The 21,284-nt window shown below is 49.0% G+C and overlaps 1 protein-coding gene across 1 annotated transcript in view; it reads right to left on the bottom strand.

Moving 5' to 3' along the window:
* ATP13A1 (ATPase 13A1) overlaps positions 1-20,857 on the bottom strand; it is a 41,776-nt gene extending 20,919 nt beyond the window's left edge. The window contains exons 1-9 of the mRNA XM_056853836.1: positions 20,785-20,857; positions 18,967-19,122; positions 17,735-17,804; positions 9,908-10,014; positions 8,871-9,000; positions 7,453-7,508; positions 3,581-3,707; positions 2,447-2,584; positions 1,381-1,501 (exon numbers count right to left, since the gene is read on the bottom strand). Coding sequence (XP_056709814.1) covers positions 1,381-1,501; positions 2,447-2,584; positions 3,581-3,707; positions 7,453-7,508; positions 8,871-9,000; positions 9,908-10,014; positions 17,735-17,804; positions 18,967-19,122; positions 20,785-20,850 — 971 coding nt within the window. The 5' untranslated portion in view covers positions 20,851-20,857. The remainder of the gene's footprint in view (positions 1-1,380; positions 1,502-2,446; positions 2,585-3,580; positions 3,708-7,452; positions 7,509-8,870; positions 9,001-9,907; positions 10,015-17,734; positions 17,805-18,966; positions 19,123-20,784) is intronic.
* Positions 20,858-21,284: the final 427 nt, after the last annotated feature.

The raw sequence follows: 21,284 nt of genomic DNA, 5'->3' as shown, positions 1-21,284 counted from the left end.
CACAAGTGGTGGATTCTAATCTGGTGAACCGGGTTGGTTTCCCCACTCCTCCACATGAAGCCAGTGGGGTGACCTTGGGCTAGCCACAGTTTTCTCTGAACTCTCTCAGCCCCACTTACTGCACAAGGTGTCTGTTGTGGGGAGGGGAAGGGAAGACCATTGTAAGCTGGTTTGAGACTCCTTTAAAAATGGTAGAGAAAAACCGGGGTACTAAAAAACCCCCACCTCTTCTTCTTCTTAGCTCCCCATTTTATCCTTACAAGAGTCAAGTGAGAGGTTAGACTGAGAGAGGCAGAAGCTGGCCCATGAGTCACCCAGTGAGCTTCCGTGGCAGAGCGGGGACTCAAACCCTAGCCTGACACTCTAACCACTACACCTGCTGGCTCTCTAGTCCTTCACTGCTAAAAAGAAAGGCTTCAAAGATCTGATCAAAACCTAATAAAATGTACAAAACCAAAAGAATTGTTAAGTTGGCTTCCAGGGGTCAGAGTCCCTGTATCGTTCCTGGCCCATGTCCAGCAGAAACAGAACTATGTGAAGCGAGAGAATTCATGCACAGTTGCGTAATTTAAACAGCTCGCAGGATATTTTTTTTAAAGACAGCCAGAAGGCACAGAGCATGCCCCGCCCCTAGAATCAGAGAGTTGTAAGGGACCACCAGGGTCATCTAGTCCAACCCCCTGCACAATGCAGGACATTCACAACTACCGCCCCCCCACAGCTCCAGTGACCCCCTACTCCATGCCCAGAAGATGGCCAAGATGCCCTCCCTCTCATCATCTGCCTAAGGTCATAGAATCAGCATTGCTGACAGATGGCCATCTAGCCTCTCCTTAAAAACCTCCAGGGAAGGAGAGCTTACCACCTCCCGAGGAAGCCTGTTCCACTGAGGAACTTTCTGTTGGGAATCAGACAGCGAGTCTTGTCTAAGTCAGGACAACAAAGATAGTTAAATGTTTATAGTTGTTTGCATAGTCACAGGGAACAGTGCTGGCCACTTAGCCAATGGTACTGTGTCAGTTAACCTGGTATTGGTCATGTGATGTTCAGCTGCATTCCAAGAAGCAGCCGTTAAACTGCCGTTTTGTAGTTGAGAGAGTCTTGCTATGTCTAAACACTTCTTCCTCAAGCTATGAGACATGACAGTTGTTATTTTGTAATCCAAGTTTACCCTCCCTATAATATAGTAAACATTTGTTTTGTTAAAAGAAAGCTACATGTTCAGAGTCTTTGTTTGTGTGTGTGAGCCATAATCCACAAGATCACGATCTTTTCGCATTTAAACTCAACACTTTTCCTGTGCCAGAAGAGAAGCAAAGGAAGGGATGCCCTCTGGCACAGCCCTCCCTCACGGCCCACGCTCTCCCTTGCAGACCCTACCTGAGCCCAGCCACGCCCCGCACCACCAGGCTGTCGCTGGTGAGCGTGCCGGTCTTGTCAAAGCAGCAGATCTGGACCTTGCCGGCGAAAGGGATGCGGAATGGTTCTGTGCAGTACACATCTACGAGGCAACAAAAACGGGTAAGGATTTAAAAGCAGGTCACTCCAGCTCCTTTTCGTGTCTGACTCCACCAGCTGGTCTCGTGAAAAATGACAATATCAGCCCCACCAACACACTCCCCCCTTTTAGAGCCCCTCTGTAATATTTAACAAAATTTTAAGTAGCAAATCAACCCACCTACAAAAAAGAAGAAGAAGAGTTGGTTATTATATGCCGACTTTCTCTACCACTGAAGGGAGACTCAAACAGGCTTACAATCACCTTCCCTTCCCCTCCCCACAACAGACACCCTGTGAGGTAGGTGGGGCTGAGAGAGTGTGACTAGCCCAAGGTCACCCAGCTGGCTTCATGTGGAAGAGCGGGGAAACAAATCCAGTTTACCAGATTAGCCTCCGCCACTCATGTGGAGGAGTGGGGAATCAAACCCGGTTTTCCAGATCAGAGTCCACCGCTCCAAACCACCACTCTTAACCGAGACACCAGGCTGGCTCCGAGGTCAAGATTAAAGTGCACTCCAGAAAGAGCTAACGGTTCCGGCTGGGGTCGTTGGTACCTTGGAAAGAGGAATACAGACACAAAGAAGAAGAGTTGGTTTTTATATAGTGGGAAGGGGACTTGTCGGAAATCTCTCCCCCCCTCAGCATGAACAGAAGTGTCTTTCCGTTTGCACAAGGCGGGGCTGAACGCAAAGCCATTGGGGGTCAGGTCTAGTTGACTATCAACGCGAGCGGCATTTTATGTTGTGCTGTTCGAAGGCTGTTACTGGCAAACACTGCGGATCAAACTATCCCATCTTTAAACAAACAACGGCAACAAAAAAAGCAAGCTGCTCTGAAGGAGAAATGGTAAGAAAGGATGCTGCCCAGGCGCAAAGTACCGCCGATGTTGTATACCCTGTGGTTCCAAAGTGTGTGGTCTTGGTTCTCGGCGAGGGGCAGCACTTACACAATTTGGCAAGAGCAATGAGCGAGGTGTTGACGGCCAAGGAGAGCTCGATGGGGAGTTCGGGGGGGACCACTGAGGTCAAGATTAAAGTGCATTCCAGAAAGAGCTTGTAACGGTTCCGGCTGGGGTCCTTGGTACCTTGGAAAGACAAACACAGACACACACAAACCAGGTCACTGGACTGCTGTAAAGAGCGGCAAATCTACGGCAGACGGTAGACAAGAAGAAACATTTCTGTACCTCATGGGACTGCGTGTGAGATAGCAGGAGATAATAGAGAAGATAACAGAGACAGCAGGAGGTAACAGAGAAGGGGCAGTGGCTCAGAGGTAGAGCATCTGCTAGGCCTGCAGAAGGTCCCAGGTTCAGTCCCCAGCATCTCTAGTTAAAGGGACTAGGCAGGTAGGTGATGTGAAAGACCTCTGCCTGAGACCCTGGAGAGCCACTGCCAGTCTGAGTAAACAATGTACCAGATGGAGATGTACCAGAATGCCATCTGGGAAAGGCAACCCATGAAAAGACTCTGGGTTGGAGCTGCACTAAATTTTTCTGCAGACGGAAGGCATTTCTACACATGGATGAGAACTTTCCTGCTACCTTCTGCCGCAGCCCCCCAATTTCCCCCAAATGCTGCTCCTGGGGGACAAGGGACCCTAGAATCATGGAATTGGAAAGGACCACCAGGGTCATGTAGTCCAACCCCCTGCACAATGCAGGAAATTCACAACTACCTCCCCGCACACCCTCAGTGATCCCTACTCCATGCCCTGAAGATGGCAAAACAAAAACCCTCCAGGATCCCTGGCCAATCTGGCCTGGAGGAAAATGGCTTCCTGACCCCGAAGTGGTGATAGGCACGACCCTGGGCGTGCAAGAAAGGGCCACGAGAGTCAAACACTGATGCAAACCCTCAGGAATGGCAATGAGAGCTAAATTGGGGGTCTCCACCCAGCAGGAAGGGGGAGTTGGCGGAAATTACACTGCCCTTCCGTTAGCGGAAGTTAGGCTAGATCCAACCCCCGTGCCTTATCTAACGCTGAGCTGGCCAGCCCAATTTACAGAACCCTAATTCCTCCAATATGCATTTCCCCCTCCTTGGAGGACTCTACCCTGGTTCAGAAAGGCGAGAGCTACCTTCGACCCACACGTAAGAAGCAGCCGCGATGGCAAACACCAGCAGGAAGAGGATGAAGATGAAGGTCTCCAGGTTGTTGGCTGTCACCCGCTTCACCCCGAACAGGATCGTGCGCAGCAGTTTCCCCTGAGAGGAAAGAAGGCGGAGGCACCGATGACCTACTGTGATGGGTGCAGGTGTAATACAGGTTTAAACGCTGAAAGCCATTTTGGTTTTTCTTCTATTTTAATTGGCTTGCAGACACTCCTTGTCTGTGCATAAGCTTTAAACTAAACCAAACCAGCTGGTCAACTGAATTTTTAAGAAGAAGAAGAGTTGGTTTTTATACCCCTATTTTCTCTACCTTTTAAGGGGTTTACCAGATTAGAGTCCGCCGCTCATGTGGAGGAGTGAGGAATCAAACCCGGTTCTCCAGACTCTAATCCACTGCTCTTAACCACTACACCACACGCTGGTGCTTTATTATACAATCATAAGAGTCAGAAGGGACCACCAGGGTCATCTAGTCCAACGTGTTTTTTACATTCAGGAAAATACTTTGCCCAACCTACAATGACAAAGGAGTCATGAGGTTAAAAAAAAAGAACAAGTAACTTTTATTTATTCCACTGGAAAGGGCCAAAGGCTTAGAAAGAGCACGGAGGCATGAAAATATTTGCAACTGTACCTCTCAGCTTCTACTGGGCAGGACATATGCTTTATACTGAATCAGACCATTGGTCCATCGAGGTCAGTACCGTAAACTCAGACGGGCAATGGCTCTCCAGGGTTTCGGGTGGAAGTTGTTCACATTAACACGATCCTTTTAATTGGAGAAGCCGGGCATTGAAACTGGAACTTTGTGCATGCCAAGCAGATGCTCTACCATTGAGCCATGGCCCCTCCCAGTTACTAAATATCTTCTGAAGATGGTCAGCAAACCACAGCCAATCTGCACCCTGAGAGACAATTAGGAATGACTGGATCCCGGGTTACTGAATCCCAGAACAGAGCTGCCAGAATATTTTAAAATACGACCACAGTCTGTTCCTAAAGCTTTCCTCAACCTTGGAAGACTAATCATGGATATAAAACCGTTAAGTGTGAGTCTCTCTTGGACACCCCATTCTACCAGCCTCCTTCCCTTGCAACCAGATTGTGGGGGGCGGGGGGCGGGAAATGACTGAATATGCGGTGATGCCAAAGTTGACTCATTTGCTGAATAAAAGACCTGTAGCGGAGTGGCAGAAGAAATGGAAACTTCACTATGATTATGTGCAAATATAACCTTAATATTAAGTAGCAGAATAATTAGAAGGTGAATAAGTAAGAACATTGTGGTTAGAATAGTTAAACAGTACAAGCTGGGATCAAATCTCTCCAGCCGAGACCCCAGAGAGTCACACTGCAGAAAGAATCATTTTCATTTAGCATTGATCAACCTTTTATACACTTTCTCTTCAATTCCTTCAATAATGATACTTTTGTTTTTCTCATGCTGTCATTCTTAACAGTCTCTGTAAAGCAAGTGCAAAGCAGCTCTTTTGCGAAGGTCTTTGTAATGAGATAACAAGCTAGCAAGGCAAAGCAAATCCGGCAGAGTCCTGGAATTTTGCAGACTGAGGAATGTTTGTGCTTTTACGCAGACTATGTCAATAGAAAGCAAGAGGAAAGAGAGGAAGGTGTTTTTTTTCTTGACACGAATTTATCTACATGGGTGTCACATCTAAAAGGAGTTTATGTACACAGGGGCAGTTTATAGTGCCACAGGTAAAATACCTTTATTTGGGGCACTTCAGTACCAGTAATGTTCACGTCGATTAATTGTACAATTATGGTAAAGGATTATAAAGTATAAACAAAAAACTCGGCCTCTAGTTATATTTAACGCGATGTTAGGAAAGAAAGCTGGATATCCAAGGAAGTAGGAGGTTGTTGTGCAGTGACACAAGTAATGCTATAGTTCCTAAAGCAGTATAAAGAGACCAAAAAAATCTTAACAAGGGGATATTTAGTGGCTGATATTTATATTATTCCAGCCGTTATAGAAGATAGGTAATAGACGACTCCTTTTGGAAGGTTTGATATACTGTATGTATCTTGCGCAAGTATGTTGTGCAATTTTTCTTTAATAAAATTATTATTTAAAAAAAACACTCTGCCTCTTGAGACCAAGGATTCTCTCGCCTGCCTCATGGACAATTAAGTCCTGTTTGAAGGAAAATCAGCGGTTTAACTGCTTTTTCCTCCAACCCCTCGACAATCTACTCTTATCAAAATTCCAACTCACTGAACGTTCCAACCAGGTTTAAAGGGGATTGGTAGTTTCAGGAAATGGGCAGGACTTTGACCTGTCCGTCACACCTACCATGGAGCGTTTTGTCCCAAGAATGGGGACTTGTGAGGAAGCGCCCCCGAATTTAGGGAATGGGGGGGGGGAGGGGAGGCAAAAGAAACTGAGATTTTATGCACATTCGCCGCTTCACCTCAACTCAGTTTTACCTCCCGCTGTTCCTCAGCTCAACGGTAAGAAAAATTTACAGATTTGTTACCAGCTCCCTGCAACAAATCTACTCCCTAAAAAAAATATCAGATGGAAAAGCCGAGCTCCTTCTCACTCTTCCAACTGGTGAGGAATGGCCGTTCTCCGCAGCAAAGGAAGTTCCCTTCCTAGAATCAGAGTTGGAAGGGACCAAAGGGTCATCTAGTCCAACCCCCTGCACAATGCAGGAAATTCACAACTACCTCCCCCCCACACCCCCAGTGACCCCTACTCCATGCCCAGAACATGGCCAAGATGCCCTCCCTCTCATCATCTCCCTAACGCAGGGGAGGGGAACGTCAGGCCCGGGGGCCGTATAAGGCCCGCGAAGTCATTTGGTCTGGCCCTTCGTGGGTCCTGGCAGATCTCTAGCTCAGAAGGATTTAAGACTGGCGATCCACCCTCTCCCGAGGACAGGAATAGCCTCTATTCAAGGCGGATGTGAGTTTGTTTTGCCAAGAAAAGGAACCTTTTCCCCCCTTGCAGAAGAGTTGTTAGCTATGTAGCTGCTAGGACCGCCCAAGAAACTGTGTTAATCCTTTCTCACCGGGGCCATGGAGAAACGTATTCCCTCTGTACTACAAGAGGGCTGGGGGCGGAAGTGGCGAATGGCCCGCGAATAATGCTATAAATATCCAAATGGCCCTTGGCGGAAAAAAGTTCCCCACCCCTGCCCTAAGGTCAAAGAATCAGCATTGCTGACAGATGGCCGTCTAGCCTCTTCTTAAAAACCTCCAGGGAAGGAGAGCTTACTACCTCCCGAGGAAACCTGTTCCACTGAGGAACCGCTCCTAACAACTTTGATCTCAAAAGTCTGCTATCTTAGAAACGAGCCACCTCCATCTCTGCTTTATTTCAACCGTTACAAGGTTTGCCAGTGGCTCGAAATGTAGTGAAATAGGGGACGGAGAATGATCAGGGGCTCCTGATGATGAGGTTAAATATTCCACATCAATCTTAACTAAGCCAACAAATCCTTGGCTCTGGGTGACTCATCGGATCAACACCCCAAAACAAATTAGAACACACACTTCAATCGTCTCTCATAAGAGACAGTGTGGTGTAGTGGTTAGGGGTGGCGGACTCTAATATGGAGAACCGGGTTTAATTCCACACTCCTCCACATGAACTCTAACTTTTCCACAGGAAGCCAGCTGGGTGACCTTGGGCTAGTCACAGTTCTCTTCCAAACTCTGTCAGCCCCACCTACCTCACAAGGTGTCTGTTCTGGGGAGAGGAAGGGAAGGAGATTGTAAGCCACTTTGAGACTCCTTAAAGGTAGAGAAAATCGGTGTATAAAAACCAACTCTTCTTCTTCATTAAGAGAAACACCCTTCATTCCCTTCTTACCTGGGATGTATTGAAGCCTGTCCTCAGAACGTAGGCCACACACCCATTATCTACGGCTGAAAAAGGGGAGCGAGAGACAGGCGGTTATGTTTTACACTATGAACCCGTGTGTAGGGACAAGCATCATGTCACACAGTGGGGGGAGAAGGATCCTTCAACAACCACAAACACTTCTGTATTAAATGGCAGCTTTCAGAGGATTTTCAGCAAGGTACCAAGGAAGCCTTTGGGCTGAGAGCACCCATGGTTGAGTTTAACCATGGCGAAACCATGAATTTGGATAGTGGAGTGCCATTCAAAACCTGGCTTGCCTCGAGAAACGGTTTGTTGCCTTTTCTCTGTTACTGAGAGGTGGGGAAAGGCGAGTGAGGGTTCTATCCTGAGTGGCTCCAGCATCTGTGGAAACTGAGCAAGGCCAACGCTCAGGAACAGGTCAGTATTGTCCCTGTTTGTACATCACGTTAAACTGTGGTTAAGACAAGCCAAGATTAATAAAACTTCAGAGACCAGTTCCAGGTTCTGGTTTGACAGGCCCTAACTCTCTACAGGAGTTGGAGCCCGTATGCAAAAAGATCATACTAGGCAGATCCGAGTTAAATTAAACCGGGGTTTAGTGAGACCTCTAAACCGAGCCCGATTGTCATCAAAGGAAAAATGGCAATGGAGAGATAAGGGCAGAACCTTCACAAGACATATCGCCCCTGCCTCTCCCTGTTTCAAGATCGTGCCCAGTTTTCCACTTGCCTTATTATGACAGGATCGGTCTTCCATGTCTCTTGTCAAAATCTGTTTGGGTAAACAGGCAGGCTTCCGACTCCACTTTTGCAATAGTTTTCCAAACAGGTACAGATGCTGAAAGCACTGCCCAAATGACCCCTGCACCAGGTAAAGTCTCTCAGGGACAGGGAAAGTGCTGCTAGATTCGAGTCCAGTAGCAACTCAGAGACCCACAAAATGTTCAAGTTCAACAGTCAAAGCTCTCTTCGTCAGATAAAGTGGGAATGGAGATCTCAGAGTCCTTCTATCCCAATCAGAAGGTGGGAGGGGTGTTGCAAAGAAGGAACAAAGGATGCATAGGTACAATGCACATAGTAATGAGTTTGACTGGATCATGGGGAAAATGCTTTGGGGTAGAAAATTAGCATCCATAGTGAGATAAAAACCCTACGTCCCTATTCAGCCCCGGGCAGTCCATTGCTCCGAACCTGTGAATGAACTCAAGTTCGGCAATCTGAACTGACAGAAAAGCTCCGGTTCTGACTGCCTTTCCCACAGCTGGGGTACTCTCTCAAGAAAAGGATTTAAGGGCTTTATTTTGGCGCATGTCAAGCACTCAGATCTGGAGAGACAATGCCAGCTCAGAGAGAACTTGCGATGCTCGAAGAGCATCTCCTCCCGCTCCCAGTCCAGGTACGTACGTTTCAGGCCCGTGCTGGCCTTCTGAGGCGGGATGTGCTGCACCACTTTCGTCCCGCCAAAGATGACGTGCAGCCGGGAGTCCGCCTGCATGTCCAAGACGTGCTCTGGGTCCAGCTCCTCAATCGGCTCCTGCGGGAGAGCAGACGGCTGTCCGTGAAAGTGCATCGTGCTGGTCCGCACAGGGAGCCAGTGACTGCAATGCTGCTTAGGGGAGGGGCCGTGGCTCAGTGGCAGAGCATCTGCTTGGCATGCAGAAGGTACCAGGTTCAATCCCCGGCGTCTCCAGTTAAAGGGACTCGGCAGGTAGGTGATGTGAAAGACCTTTCTCTACTTGAAACCCTGGAGAGCTGCTGCCACTCTGAGTAGACAATACTGAGTTTGATGGACCAAGGGTCTGGTTCAGTATAAGGCAGCTTCATGTGTTTGTGTGCTTAGCATAAGAAGTGTTCATTTTAAGGCCTAGGTCTATTTCTATACCAGTACTACCAGTGGAACAGGAGTTAGAGCCACCAGATTTCATTCCGCAGACCATGAGAGGGAGGGCAAGAAGGTTTGCATCAGTGTTTGACTTTCGTGGCCCTTTCTTGCACACCCAGGGTAGTGTTGGTCACCACTTTGGGGTCAGGAAGCCATTTTTCTCCAGGCCACATTGGCTAAGGATCCTGGAGGGTTTTTTTGGCCATCTTCTGGGCATGGAGTAGGGGTCACAGGGTGTGTGTGTGTGTGGGGGAGGCAGTTGTGAATTTCCTGCATTGTGCAGGGGGTTGGACTAGACAAAAGCGTCTTAAACTGTGGGTCACGACCCCAGTCTCTAGATGTGGGGGGTTGTGAAAAAATTGGCAACAGTAAAAGGTCCCGAGGTCCCTAAACCTGCAAGTGCTCCCCTCTTCAGTCCATTCAATCTTTTCCTCCTTTCCCCCATATTTCTTTGCAGGCGCTAGACACATTCTGAGCCGGCCCGGCCTCATCCCTGCCACTTGTACGGCTCCAAGCACCCTGCTGACATTCAAGAAAGGGCCGCAGTCGTCTGGCAAACCTTCATCTGAGGCACTGACTCCCCGGTCAGCATGGCTTCGTCGACGATGCACCTTCCCCGCAGCAGCAGCACGTCGCACGGCACGAGGTTCTCGTGGGGAGACCGACCTAGAAGCGAGAGTTGCACGCTCGGAACCGGCTCTCCAAAGGCAAGGTGGGAGGACGTTCGTAAGGGGTACCAAAGCATTTCCTCATCCCCCCAACCCCACCCCAGTTGCGGCCAATTTATTCTGACTGGGCCAGAAAGAGGAAGAAGAAAAAGAGGGTGAAGAAGAAGGGGAAGAAGAGGAAGAGTTGGTTTTTATATGCTGACTTTTTCTACCACTCAAGTAAGTCAAACTGGCTTACAATCACCTTCCCTTCCCTACTAGACACCCTGTGAGGGAAGTGGGGCTGAGAGAGCTCTAAGAGAACTGTGATTAGCCCAAGGTCACCCAGCTGGCTTCATATGGAGGAGGGGGGAATCAAACCCGATTCACCAGATTAGCGTCCGCTGCTCATGTGGAGGAGTGAGGAATCAAACCCAACTCTCCAGATTAGAGTCCACTGCTCCAAACTACTACCCCATACTGGCTCTCCACACCACGCTTGCAGATTGCTTCCCAGGTCATTCCTTCCTTGGCAGTACAATGCTGCCAGAGTTGTGGATTAAGTCCCCCACCCGCTCCTTGTTGATCAACATGGGTAGGGGTCAATATGGCAACCTTAATCTTGCAGGGACGTCATCTTCTAGTAGGCTCCCTCCTACAGAAAGAGCCTTGGCTACTTACCGTGAAGGCTTCTTCTGCTCAGAGGGACGAAGGGCATCTTCAGAATGGGTGTTTCCTTTTCCTCTTAGCTCGGGAGGCAGGAGTTAATATTTAAATTTGTCCTTGACTACCGAGGGTAAACGCCCCCTGAAGCCAGTTAAAATTCTTTTCAAGCCTTATATAGGTAACTGAGAAGAAAGAACTTGTAACAGAACAATCATCTATGACATGAATATTTAGTAGGAAAAAACACTGAGAACAACCATCTATGAACATGAATATTTAGTAGGAAAAAACATTGAGAATTTGGATAGTTGCAATGATAACTGGTAGCTATAAACTATGATATAAAGATGACGTCTGGGAGGGCAAGATGCCCTTCGTCCCTCTGAGCAGAAGAAGCCTTCACGGTAAGTAGCCAAGGCTCTTTCTCAGCTCAGAGGGACAAAGGGCATCTTCAGAATGGGACATACAAGAGCAGTCCCTGCCCTGGGTGGGTTAGACGTCCTGTAAAATGCTTTGCAGCACTCGCCTGCCGAATGCTGCATCGGATGACGAGTAAAGGTTTAGTTTGTAGTGTCGTACAAAGGTAGACACCGACGACCACGTGGCCGCCTTGCAAATTTCATGTATGGGAATTTGCCTATCAAAGGCGGTTGAGGTGGCAGAACTGACTGAATGAGCGGTTACCGTATATACTCGCGTATAAGCCGAGTTTTTCAGCCCCAAAAAAGGGCTGAAAAAGCCGAACTCGGCTTATACGCGGGTCAATACGGTAGGGTAGGGGAGGGGGGAGGAGGGAGGAGGGAAGAGGGAGGAGGAGGGAGGGGGGAACTTACTGCCGCCGCCGCCGGGCCCACGCCGCTTCCTGGTGCCAAGAGCGGCCTGGGGCGGCCTCCTGCAGCTGCAGGGAGGCTGCCCCGGCCTTCGCCCGGCCGCCTCTTCTGGCGGCCGAGACCGGCCTGGGGCGGCTGCTCCGGCCCTCGCCCGGCTGCTCCGGCCCTCGCCCGGCCGCGCCGCCTCTTCTGGCGGCCGAGAGCGGCCTGGGGTGGCTGCTCCGGCCCTCGCCCGGCCGCGCCGCCGCTTCTGGCGGCCGAGAGTGGCCTGGGGCGGCGGCCCCGGCCCTCGCCCGGCCACGCCGCCGCTTCTGGTGGCCGAGAGCGGCCTGGGGCGGCCTTCTGCAGCTCCAGGGAGGCTGCCCCGGCCCTCTCCTGGTCGTGCCGCCGCCAGGACCGCGGCGCTTGCTCCTGCGCCGGGAGCCCAGGTAAGCCTGCGGGGGGGGGGGGGAGGAGTTATAAGCCGACCCTCGGCTTATACGCGGGTGCCTAATTTTTCCCCATTTTTGGGGAGAAATTAGGCACCTCGGCTTATACGCGGGTCGGCTTATACACGGGTATATACGGTATGCCCCCTGGTATAGGCAATTTACTTTCCTTGTAAGCTGTTTTAATGCATAATGAGATGGTACGACTAATGGAAGCTCTTGACATGGGCTTACCCTTCTTTGGTTGAGTGATGTTAATAAATAAGGCATCAGATGCCCTGATCTCTTCTGTTCTGGACAAATAAATGTGAATGGCCCTCCTAACATCTAATGAATGCCAGGTCTTTTCTTTTGGTGTCTTTGGGTTGGGACAAAATGATGGTAGAACTATGTCCTGTTCTCTGTGGAATTTTGTATTACATTTAGGTAAGAAGGAGTGGTCGTGCCTGAGTACTACCTTGTCCTTATGGAAAATTATGAGGCCAGGACGAATCGATAACGCTCCTAATTCTGAGACTCTACGTGCAGATGTTATTGCTGTTAAAAATAGCACTTTCATCCTAAGCCATTTGAGTCCCACCTTCATAAGTGGTTCAAAAGGAGGTTTGGTAAGGGCAGTTAAGACTGTGTGTAGGCTCCATGTGGGAAATCTGTGCTTTACCGGAGGGTTAATGATGTTTAAACCTCTAAAGAATAATTTGATGTGAGGATGTTCAGAAATTTTGTGGCCTGCTACTCTCGGAACGATAGTGGCTATGGAGGCTAATTGCCGGTGAAGCGTGGAAGTGGCTAGTCCCATCCTTTGACCTTCTTGTAAGAAGGACAGAATGCCAAGAGTCTTAGGTTTGAGTGGGTTAATGTGTTTACGCCTGCACCACCTAGTGAAGGCATTCCATGAAGAATTATAGTCTTTGAGTTGAGGGTTTGCGTGCTGCCTGAATAATGTTGACTATGTCTTCTGTATAACCTAAGTTGAACAGTCTCCTCCGTTCAATACCCATATGGTCATTTTGTACCATCCTGGATTTGGATGGCATATTGGGCCCTGTAACAGGAGGTCCTGTCTGTCTGGAAGTCTCCAGAAGTGGTTGTTGGACATTTGAATTAAGGTCGGGAACCACGGCCTTCTGGGCCAATAAGGGGCTACGAACAAAACGTGTGCGTTCGATGCTTTTATTCTCCTCAGGACTCTTGGTATGAGAGGTAGTGGAGGGAAGGCGTACAGCATTCCCGTGGGCCATGGAGCAGTTAGTGCATCCGTCTGTTCCGCCCCGTGCTGTTTGAATCTGGTGTAGTATTGAGGCAGTTGGTGGTTGGACTTGGAGGCAAATAGGTCTATCTTTGGAGTCCCGAAGCGTTGTGTGAGGTTCAGAAATATGTCTGGGTGAAGAGACCATTCCGCCTCGTTGATGGATTGCCTGCTGAGCCAATCTGCTTGAACATTCTTGGCTCCCTGAATGTGTTCTGCCTGGAGTGATGCTAGGTTTGACTCTGCCCAATTTAGTACTTTCAGTGCTTCCCTGTGCAGGTTTGATGAACTTGCTTGTTTAAATGTGCCTTTGCGGCCACATTGTCTGTTCTTATTAATATGTCCTTTCCTCGGATCAAGGTTGTGAAGCTTTGAAGGGCTCTGAATATCGCTCTGATTTCTAGCACATTTATGTGTAACTTTTGTTCTTGGGGGCTCCAATCGCCTTGGACTACGTGTTCGTGAAAGGTTGCTCCCCACCCGGTTGTGCACGCGTCCGTGTACATTTGCTCTGGTATTGGAGAAATGAATCGAAGACCCTTTGAAAGGTTGTTTCTTTGTGACCACCAAAGAAGACTGTGTTTGACTGCTTTGTGAAGCAGAATGTTTATGACTCTTTTCTTTTGAATGTCTCTTTGATAGGGTCTGAGCAGCCACTGAAGTGGCCGTGAATGTAGGCGAGCCCATTGTATGGTTGGGATGCAAGCTACCATGTGCCCTTGTAATTTTGCGAGGGACATGAGTTTGTATGACCGGGAATTGTAAACTGCTTTGGCTAGTGAGGATATGAGGGTGATCTTCTCCTCCGTCAAGAACAGTTTGTTCTGCTGTGTATCTATGACTACCCCTAGGTGTTGTAGTCGTTGAGTGGGGGTGAGCTTGCTCTTTTTGTAATTGACTAAAAAGCCGTTGTTTGTCAGTTTTTTCAGTACCTGATCCGTGTGGTGCAGACTTTGTTGCATTGAATGCGTATGCCCTCCTTGCGCAGATCTGCCACCAAAGTAACCAGTACTTTGGTGAATACCCTTGGGGCAGATGTTAACCCAAACGGGAGGGCCCTGAACTGGTAATGCATTCCTTGGTAGAAAAACCTTAGAAAACGACGGTGTTGTGGATAGATGAGGATATGAAGGTACGCTTCTGTGAGATCTATGGACGTTAGGAAGTCCATTGGTCTCAGTGCCTCTGAAACTGATCTCAGTGTCTCCATTCTGAAACACTTCAATGGGATGAATCTGTTCAAGAACTTCAGGTTGAGGATGGCACGCCATCCCCCATCTCTTTTGGGAACGGTGAAGAATATTGAATAGATTCCCAATGAGCGTTCCGATGGAGGTACCGTCTCTATCGCTTTGATGTCTAGTAGATGTTGTATTGCTTCTGAAGTTCTGAGGATTTTTTCTTTGTTCCTGGATGTTGGGGATATCTGAAACTTGTCTGCAGGTATGTGAGAAAACTCTATTTGATACCCCAGAGTGATTATGTTTTGTACCCACATGTCTACATTGGGGGTCAACCACTGCGGTTTGAAAAGATTGAGCCTGCCCCCTACAGGCTGTAGTTTGGCGTCACTGTTTAGATTGTTGGCCGGGTTTATTTCCCTTGTCATTTTGAAAGGAGGAGAATTTGGAACTTCTATTGAATCTACCTCCCCTCCGAAAGGAATTACGGTTTTGTCTCCACTGGTTATTTTGTCCCCATTGGCCTCTGCGTTGGTCATGCCTGAATCTTTGTAGAGTATGGTATGACCGAAAGGAATTAGAACTGGTGGAACTTTTAAAATCCTTGATAAGAGACTTGGGTAAGGCTTGCTTTTTGTCTTTAGTTTCAACGAGAATAGTATCTAATTTGTCTCCAAATAGACGCTTCCCCTGATAGGGGTAACCCATCAAAACTGATTTTGATCGGTGCTCCACCGTCCAAGGCCACAGCCACAGGGCTCTTCTAGCCGCTGCTGAAGTAGCCAGGGCTCTGGCAGCATAGGTCATGGTGTCTAATGTGGAGTCAGCCAGAAAGGATACAGCTCTTAGAATCCTAGAGACACCTTCACACGCCTGTTTTTCCTCTTGAGGAATAATCTGAAACAATTTTCTGGCCCATATTATTGCTGCCCTTGAGACAAGGGCAGATGTAACCGAAGCCTTAATTGCTAAGACAGAGGCCTCATGAGATTTTTTGCATGCCAATTCAGCCTTTCGATCAGCGGGATCTCTAATTAATGTCTGTCCCACCTCAGTGACTGTGTCAGAGGTATGTAATGTAGTAACTGGAGCCTCCACTGGGGGCACCTTGAGCAATTCAGAAGTAGCCTGATCTAAGTTATAAAACTTTTTTGATGTTATTGGGTACTGCTTAGAAGCCATTGGCTTTTCCCATTCTGCTTTAATGAGGGATATGAAATACTCAGGTACAGGAATTACTTTGTCTGGGATGTCATGCATATGAAAGAATTCCTTCATTCCCTTTTTTCTTTGAGTGTTTTCTGTGTCAGTATCATCTGAAAGGTCTAGGGCTGCCAGGGTCTTAGATAATAGAAGTGGGAATTCCTCAGCATTAAAGACTCTGGCTTGTTTTGGTTGTTCTATTATGTCTTCGCCATCTGAACTGAATTCGCCTTCCTCTTTTTCAGCTTTCTCCTCGCTAGAGGACATAGATTCATCTCCCTCCTCCCCCTGCATCACCTGCTGACCTGAGGTGTCCTTTAGGGCCGCCTTAGTGGGCCACTTGCCGTCACCAAGGTGAGTACTGCCAGCACCTGTTTGTTTTGGACGGGCACCTAAGGACGTATAGTCCTGCAAGGTCTGATTTTCCCTTCCTGAGAAGGGCTGGTTATGTATTGGAGAAGGAGGGGGTTGGGCTGCTCTCAGGCCATCAATGAAGGCGTCTTTAATGAGAGTTGAAAGTTCTGTTTTTAGGAACGCTAGCCCGCCATCTTGGAATAGAGGGGGGGGGAATCCTACCGGTAGCCGATGTCTCCGCTGCCGCTTCACGTCCTTGAGCTAAAGGCGAGCCGCCTGAGGACGGAGCGCTGTAAGGCAAAGGCGAGCCGCCAGCCTGCTGTGCTTCCATTTGAGGTTGACGTACCGGAGGAGCGGCCAAGGCCGCTGTAGTCTCCGTGGCGCTAGCCGTTGCAGGGACTCGTCCGCTTGCGTTTGGCGCGCCTGAGAAACGGGCGGCGTCCAAGAGGCGTTTTGCGCGCTTGCCCCCGGTCGAGACGACCTTTTTGCGCTTGCCGCCACCTCCGCCGCCTGTGCTGGATTTCTTTTTATTTTTAACCCCCGAGTCAACAGGTTGACTGGTGGAGGGTTCGTTAGGACCCGGGATGGCTCTTAAGAGACTAGGGTCCAAATCGGCTGAGGCGATGTAATCGTTTTCTTGCCGATCCGCCACATTGTTTTGGCGGGAAGAAGAATTTCCAGCCAATTAGCCTTCTATAAGTATCAGAGAAATAGAAGGATATAGTAGTAAGGTTAGAGATGAAGTGTAGAAGGTAGAAATAGTTAAGTACAGAAGGACAGTAGTAGTGAATTTTTTTTCTTTTTCCTAATTTCCTATAAGCTGAGAGCTGCTTAAAGGCTGCTCTCCCGATAAGGCAGGAAGTAGAACTGGCTTCAGGGGGCGTTTACCCTCGGTAGTCAAGGACAAATTTAAATATTAACTCCTGCCTCCCGAGCTAAGAGGAAAAGGAAACACCCATTCTGAAGATGCCCTTTGTCCCTCTGAGCTGAGAATACACTGTGCACTCCGTACTCTCTTCATCGATGCATGAGCCGAGCAATCCACAGCCAAGAGTTGAATCACTCGGCTTGTGGGTTGATAAAGAACGCAGCTAGCTGCAAGAATGAATGTGAATTGCAAGACTCATTGGTCAACACTTCGAAAGCACTGCATAGCCCCGGGAGGGCGGAATTCTCTAAGAGATACACATGTTGTTGTCTTGACTGTAGATTTTTTGCTTCTGTTCGTAAAAGATCAAGTATAAGGAGAAGAAGAAGAATTGGTTTTTATATGCCGACTTTCTCTACCACTTAAGGAAGAATCAAACCGGCTTACAATCGCCTCCCCTTCCCCTCCCCACAACGGACACCCTGTGAGGTGGGTGAGGCTGAGAGAGCATGACTTGCCCAAGGTCACCCAGCTAGCTTCATGCGTAGGAGTGGGGAAACAAATCCAGTTCACCAGATTTGCCTCCGCCGCTCATGTGGAGGAGCTGGGAATCAAACCAGATTCTCCAGATCAGAGTCCACCGCTCCAAACCACTGCTCTTAACCACTACACCACACTGGCTCTTGAGAGTTAGGGAGGTGATTTCCGCCCACTTTCAGACTCTGTTTCCCAAACTAGGCTTTTGGGATGGTTTAACAGGGATGAAGATCCAGCCCCACAGGCATCAGTCAACACCTCCCTAACTCTTAATTGCAGGACAAATTCCCAGGTATTCAGGGATGTCCTTGGAAACGAGTAAAGCTCCAGTTGCAATGTAAAAGCTTCCGTTTCAATTCACCGCAAGTAAAAGCAGCCAGCCAACAGTCTAAGTTACAGTGGCAAGAAAGCAAAATCTGGTACCGACTGACACGACGTCCCCAGGAATGATCTCGTCACTGGAAACTGGCCGCCACTTCCTGTTCCTGTAAACCTGCAACATGGCGGGGTAGGGGGGACAGAGGAGAGGAGAGGTACTTAAGATTCGGTGCAGAAGAAGAAGAGTGGTTTTTTCATACCCCGCTTTTCTCTACCGTTAAGAAGTCTCAAAGGGGGCTTGCAATCGCCTTCCCCTCCCCGCAACAGACACCTTGTGAAGTAGGTGGGGCTGACGGAGTTTGGAGAGAACCGTGACTAGCCCAAGGCCACCTAGCAGGCTTCATGTGGAGGAGTGGGGATGGCTCGCAAGAGTGACAGATCTTCAACGATGAGGGGAAGCAGAAGGGGGCATGGAAGATCAGGGGCAGCAGGAGAGGGCACTGGAGACCAGAAGCCAGGGAGAAATCTCCAAGGCCCTGTAGTTAACAGCAAGGCCACTAGGAGGCGAAAGCAGCCAAGCAACTAAGCGATTCCTCTAGGCTAGGGGTGTTGAGCTCATTTGTTACGAGGAATGGATCTGACATGTCACTTGGAGGGGACTGAGCCATGCCTCGCCAGCCCAGATAAAGAGCGGGGTGGGGGGGCTGCCTCGGCTGGCTCACAGGTTGGATAAGAGCTCTCAAGGGGCCAGATTTGACCGCCCGGGCCTAAGGTTTGACACCCCTGCTCTAGGCTCTAAACTGATCCTGCTGCCTTCCTTGACTTGCCCCAACATATAAGCTCTTCCTCCCGGTTATTCTCACCCTCCAACCCAACTGTCTTTAGAAGAAGAGGAGTTGGTTTTTATATGCCGGCTTTCTCTACCACTTAAGGGAGAATCAAACCGGCTTACAATCACCTTCCCTCCCCCTCCCCACAACAGACACCCTGTGAGGTACGTGGGGCTGAGAGAGCTGTGCCTAGCCCAAGGTCACCCAGCTGGCTTCGTGTGGAGGAACGGGGAAACAAATCCAGTTCACCAGGTTAGCCTCCGTCGCTCATGTAGAGGAGTGGGGGAATCAAACCCAGTCTCCAGACCAGAGTCCACCACTCCAGACCACCGCTCTTATCCACTAATCCACACTAGCTTCTTCCTACTTGGGGGGTCAGCAGCTCTCTGTTGACAGCCTTGCCCCGAGCAACAGGGTCTTCAAGGTTCTGGAACTCGGACAATGTCATCACAATGGTCACTTGGTAAGCTGCTTTGCACCTCTCGCCGTTTTCTACCGCTCGCTCACCTGGATCATGTAGGGCTTGTTGCCCATTTTCCGGATCTCCGACATGTTTCTCATTTGCTGCTGGACGAGAGACGCTTCGAACGCCACCAGCATGGAAAGGGTGAAGACGCTGTAATACCAGTACTCGTCCAGGCACCACAACCCGACACAGAACACCTGCAGGAAGCAAACGTGAATTACTCTGGCACAGATGCGAGGATTGGGGGGACCCAGGTTCAAATCCCTCCTCAGCCAGGAGGCTCAGTGGATGAACTTGGGCCACTCTCAGCCAAGCATACCTGACAGGGTCATTGTGAAAACAAACTGGAGACGAACTGTATCACCTGAGGTGTCTTGGAGGAAGGGCGGGATAATAAACCTAAAATGCATTTTGTTGGCCATCTAAGAGTATGCCCACTTCGGGGCCCTATAGTTTAGAGTTGGTGTCATGTGCTAAAGCTGACAGCATAATCGGGGAAGTCCCCTGATTCGTCATGAGCCTGCTAGGCGGCCTTGGGCAAGGCTTCGACAAGATCCAATCTTTTCTCCCGTACAAAACGCGTCCTGTATTTAGTGGATACTAATCCCACCCCTTCCTCCAAGGGAATCAGGGTGGCCCCCCACCTTCGTTCTATCATCATAACAACTGTGTGAGGAAGGTCAGAATAACAGAGAGTGACTGGCCCAAGGGCACCCAGTGAGCTTCCATGGTAGAGTGGGGATTCGAACCTGGGACTCCTGGATCCTAGTCAGACACTCTAACTGCTACAGCATGCTGGCTCATAACCAGTTTGCTTGGTAAGAAGGAGCTTTAATAGATAATTAAGAGAGGATCTGCTGAATTCTTGCAAGGTGCAATTTGATCCAAGGCTCAGGGCCGTAAAACAATTGTTACGGCTAGGGCCCTTTGCTTCCAAGGGAAAGAGCCTCTGAGGATCTGCAGAGTGAGTGATGAACCCACTGACGAGCCATATCAGCTCTGCACAACTGGGAAAGATTAAGCCAACAGCTGGCAATGAACAGAAAAACGGCTGAGATGGTTGAGGCCAGCTACGTGCGGTTTTCTTCATCAATTGCTGGCCTCCCTGCTCTACTCCACCCTGCCTGAGTGTTTTGATGTTATCTGCAGGCTCTGCATCTTATCTGAGCCACCAGCAGACCTTGCTGTGGCCTTACGTCGCAATTAAATGCACCACCGGAGATGTGCGAGAGACCTGCTATTCTATAGATTTTGTTGGGCTGGTTTTATAATTCATTGTTTTAATTGAGTTTATGATGTTTCATAGCATACTGTATATCTATATGACTACGTGAGCTGCCCTGAGCTTGGCTTTGCCGGGAAAGTGGGCTATAAGTTTGACAAATAAATAAGCAACCTAGTCCACTACGGTGCCATTCCCAGCCGCTCTACGTGCAGAATTGTTTTAAAGGACTAATATGCCTCCCTTCTGCCATGGTTCTCGGACAAACATAAAATTTTTAAAACATTCAGCGCAAATATGAACACGCACAAGAGCACAACGAGGTAGCACCTATAAAATCGGTACACGGCAGCGAATACAAATACTCGTTTTCCCCAAGAGGAGACGGGAAAAGAGTGACCAAAAAGTCTAACACGGCTAGCCAAATCGATATAAAGCGGATTTTACTTGGGGTCTGAAACAAGAATCGTACACCAGGCAAACAGCGGGGGCTTTCCATAGCTGAGGAACTAGAGAAGAGGCCTTCTTCCCAACTACCAACCAAACCCATGTGAACACAGCAGCTGTGTGTGGTGACAGATTGCGTGGCCAACAGAACTCATGGATCAAGGGAAGGCCTTGCATAACTTTAGTTTACCTGGAAAACGAAGAAAGGCGCCGTTGCTCTCTCCTTGAAGAGTTCCAGGAACTCCGGCACAACCATCTCGGCCCTGTGTGAAAAATATAAACTTAGTTCATTTGGACACCCCACTTTCCATTCTGGCCTGGTTGAAGCTTGCAAGATGCTACAGCGCACACCAGAGGCGGCCTTATCCTGAATCAGCCCCTTGGCCCATCAGACTGGCAGCGGCTCTCCAGCGGTGGACTCTGATCAGGAGAACCAGGTTTGATTCCCCCACACCTCCACATGAGTGACAGAGGATTTGCTTCCCCACTCCTACACATGAAACCAGCTGGGTGACTGTGGGCAAATTACAGTTCTCTCTCAGCCCCACCTACCTCACAAGATGTCTGTTGTGGGGAGGGGAAGGAGATTGTAAGCCAGTTTGAACCCTCCGTAAGTGGTAGAGAAAGTCGGCAAATGAAAACCAACACTTCTTCTGATTACACTTCTATTGTAGAAGGTTTTTATATGCC

Source organism: Euleptes europaea, chromosome 1 (assembly GCF_029931775.1).
Source record: "Euleptes europaea isolate rEulEur1 chromosome 1, rEulEur1.hap1, whole genome shotgun sequence".
Lineage (NCBI taxonomy): Eukaryota > Metazoa > Chordata > Lepidosauria > Squamata > Sphaerodactylidae > Euleptes > Euleptes europaea.
The sequence above is the reverse complement of the archived record's forward strand: the minus strand, read 5'-3'. Positions and strand labels throughout refer to the sequence as shown.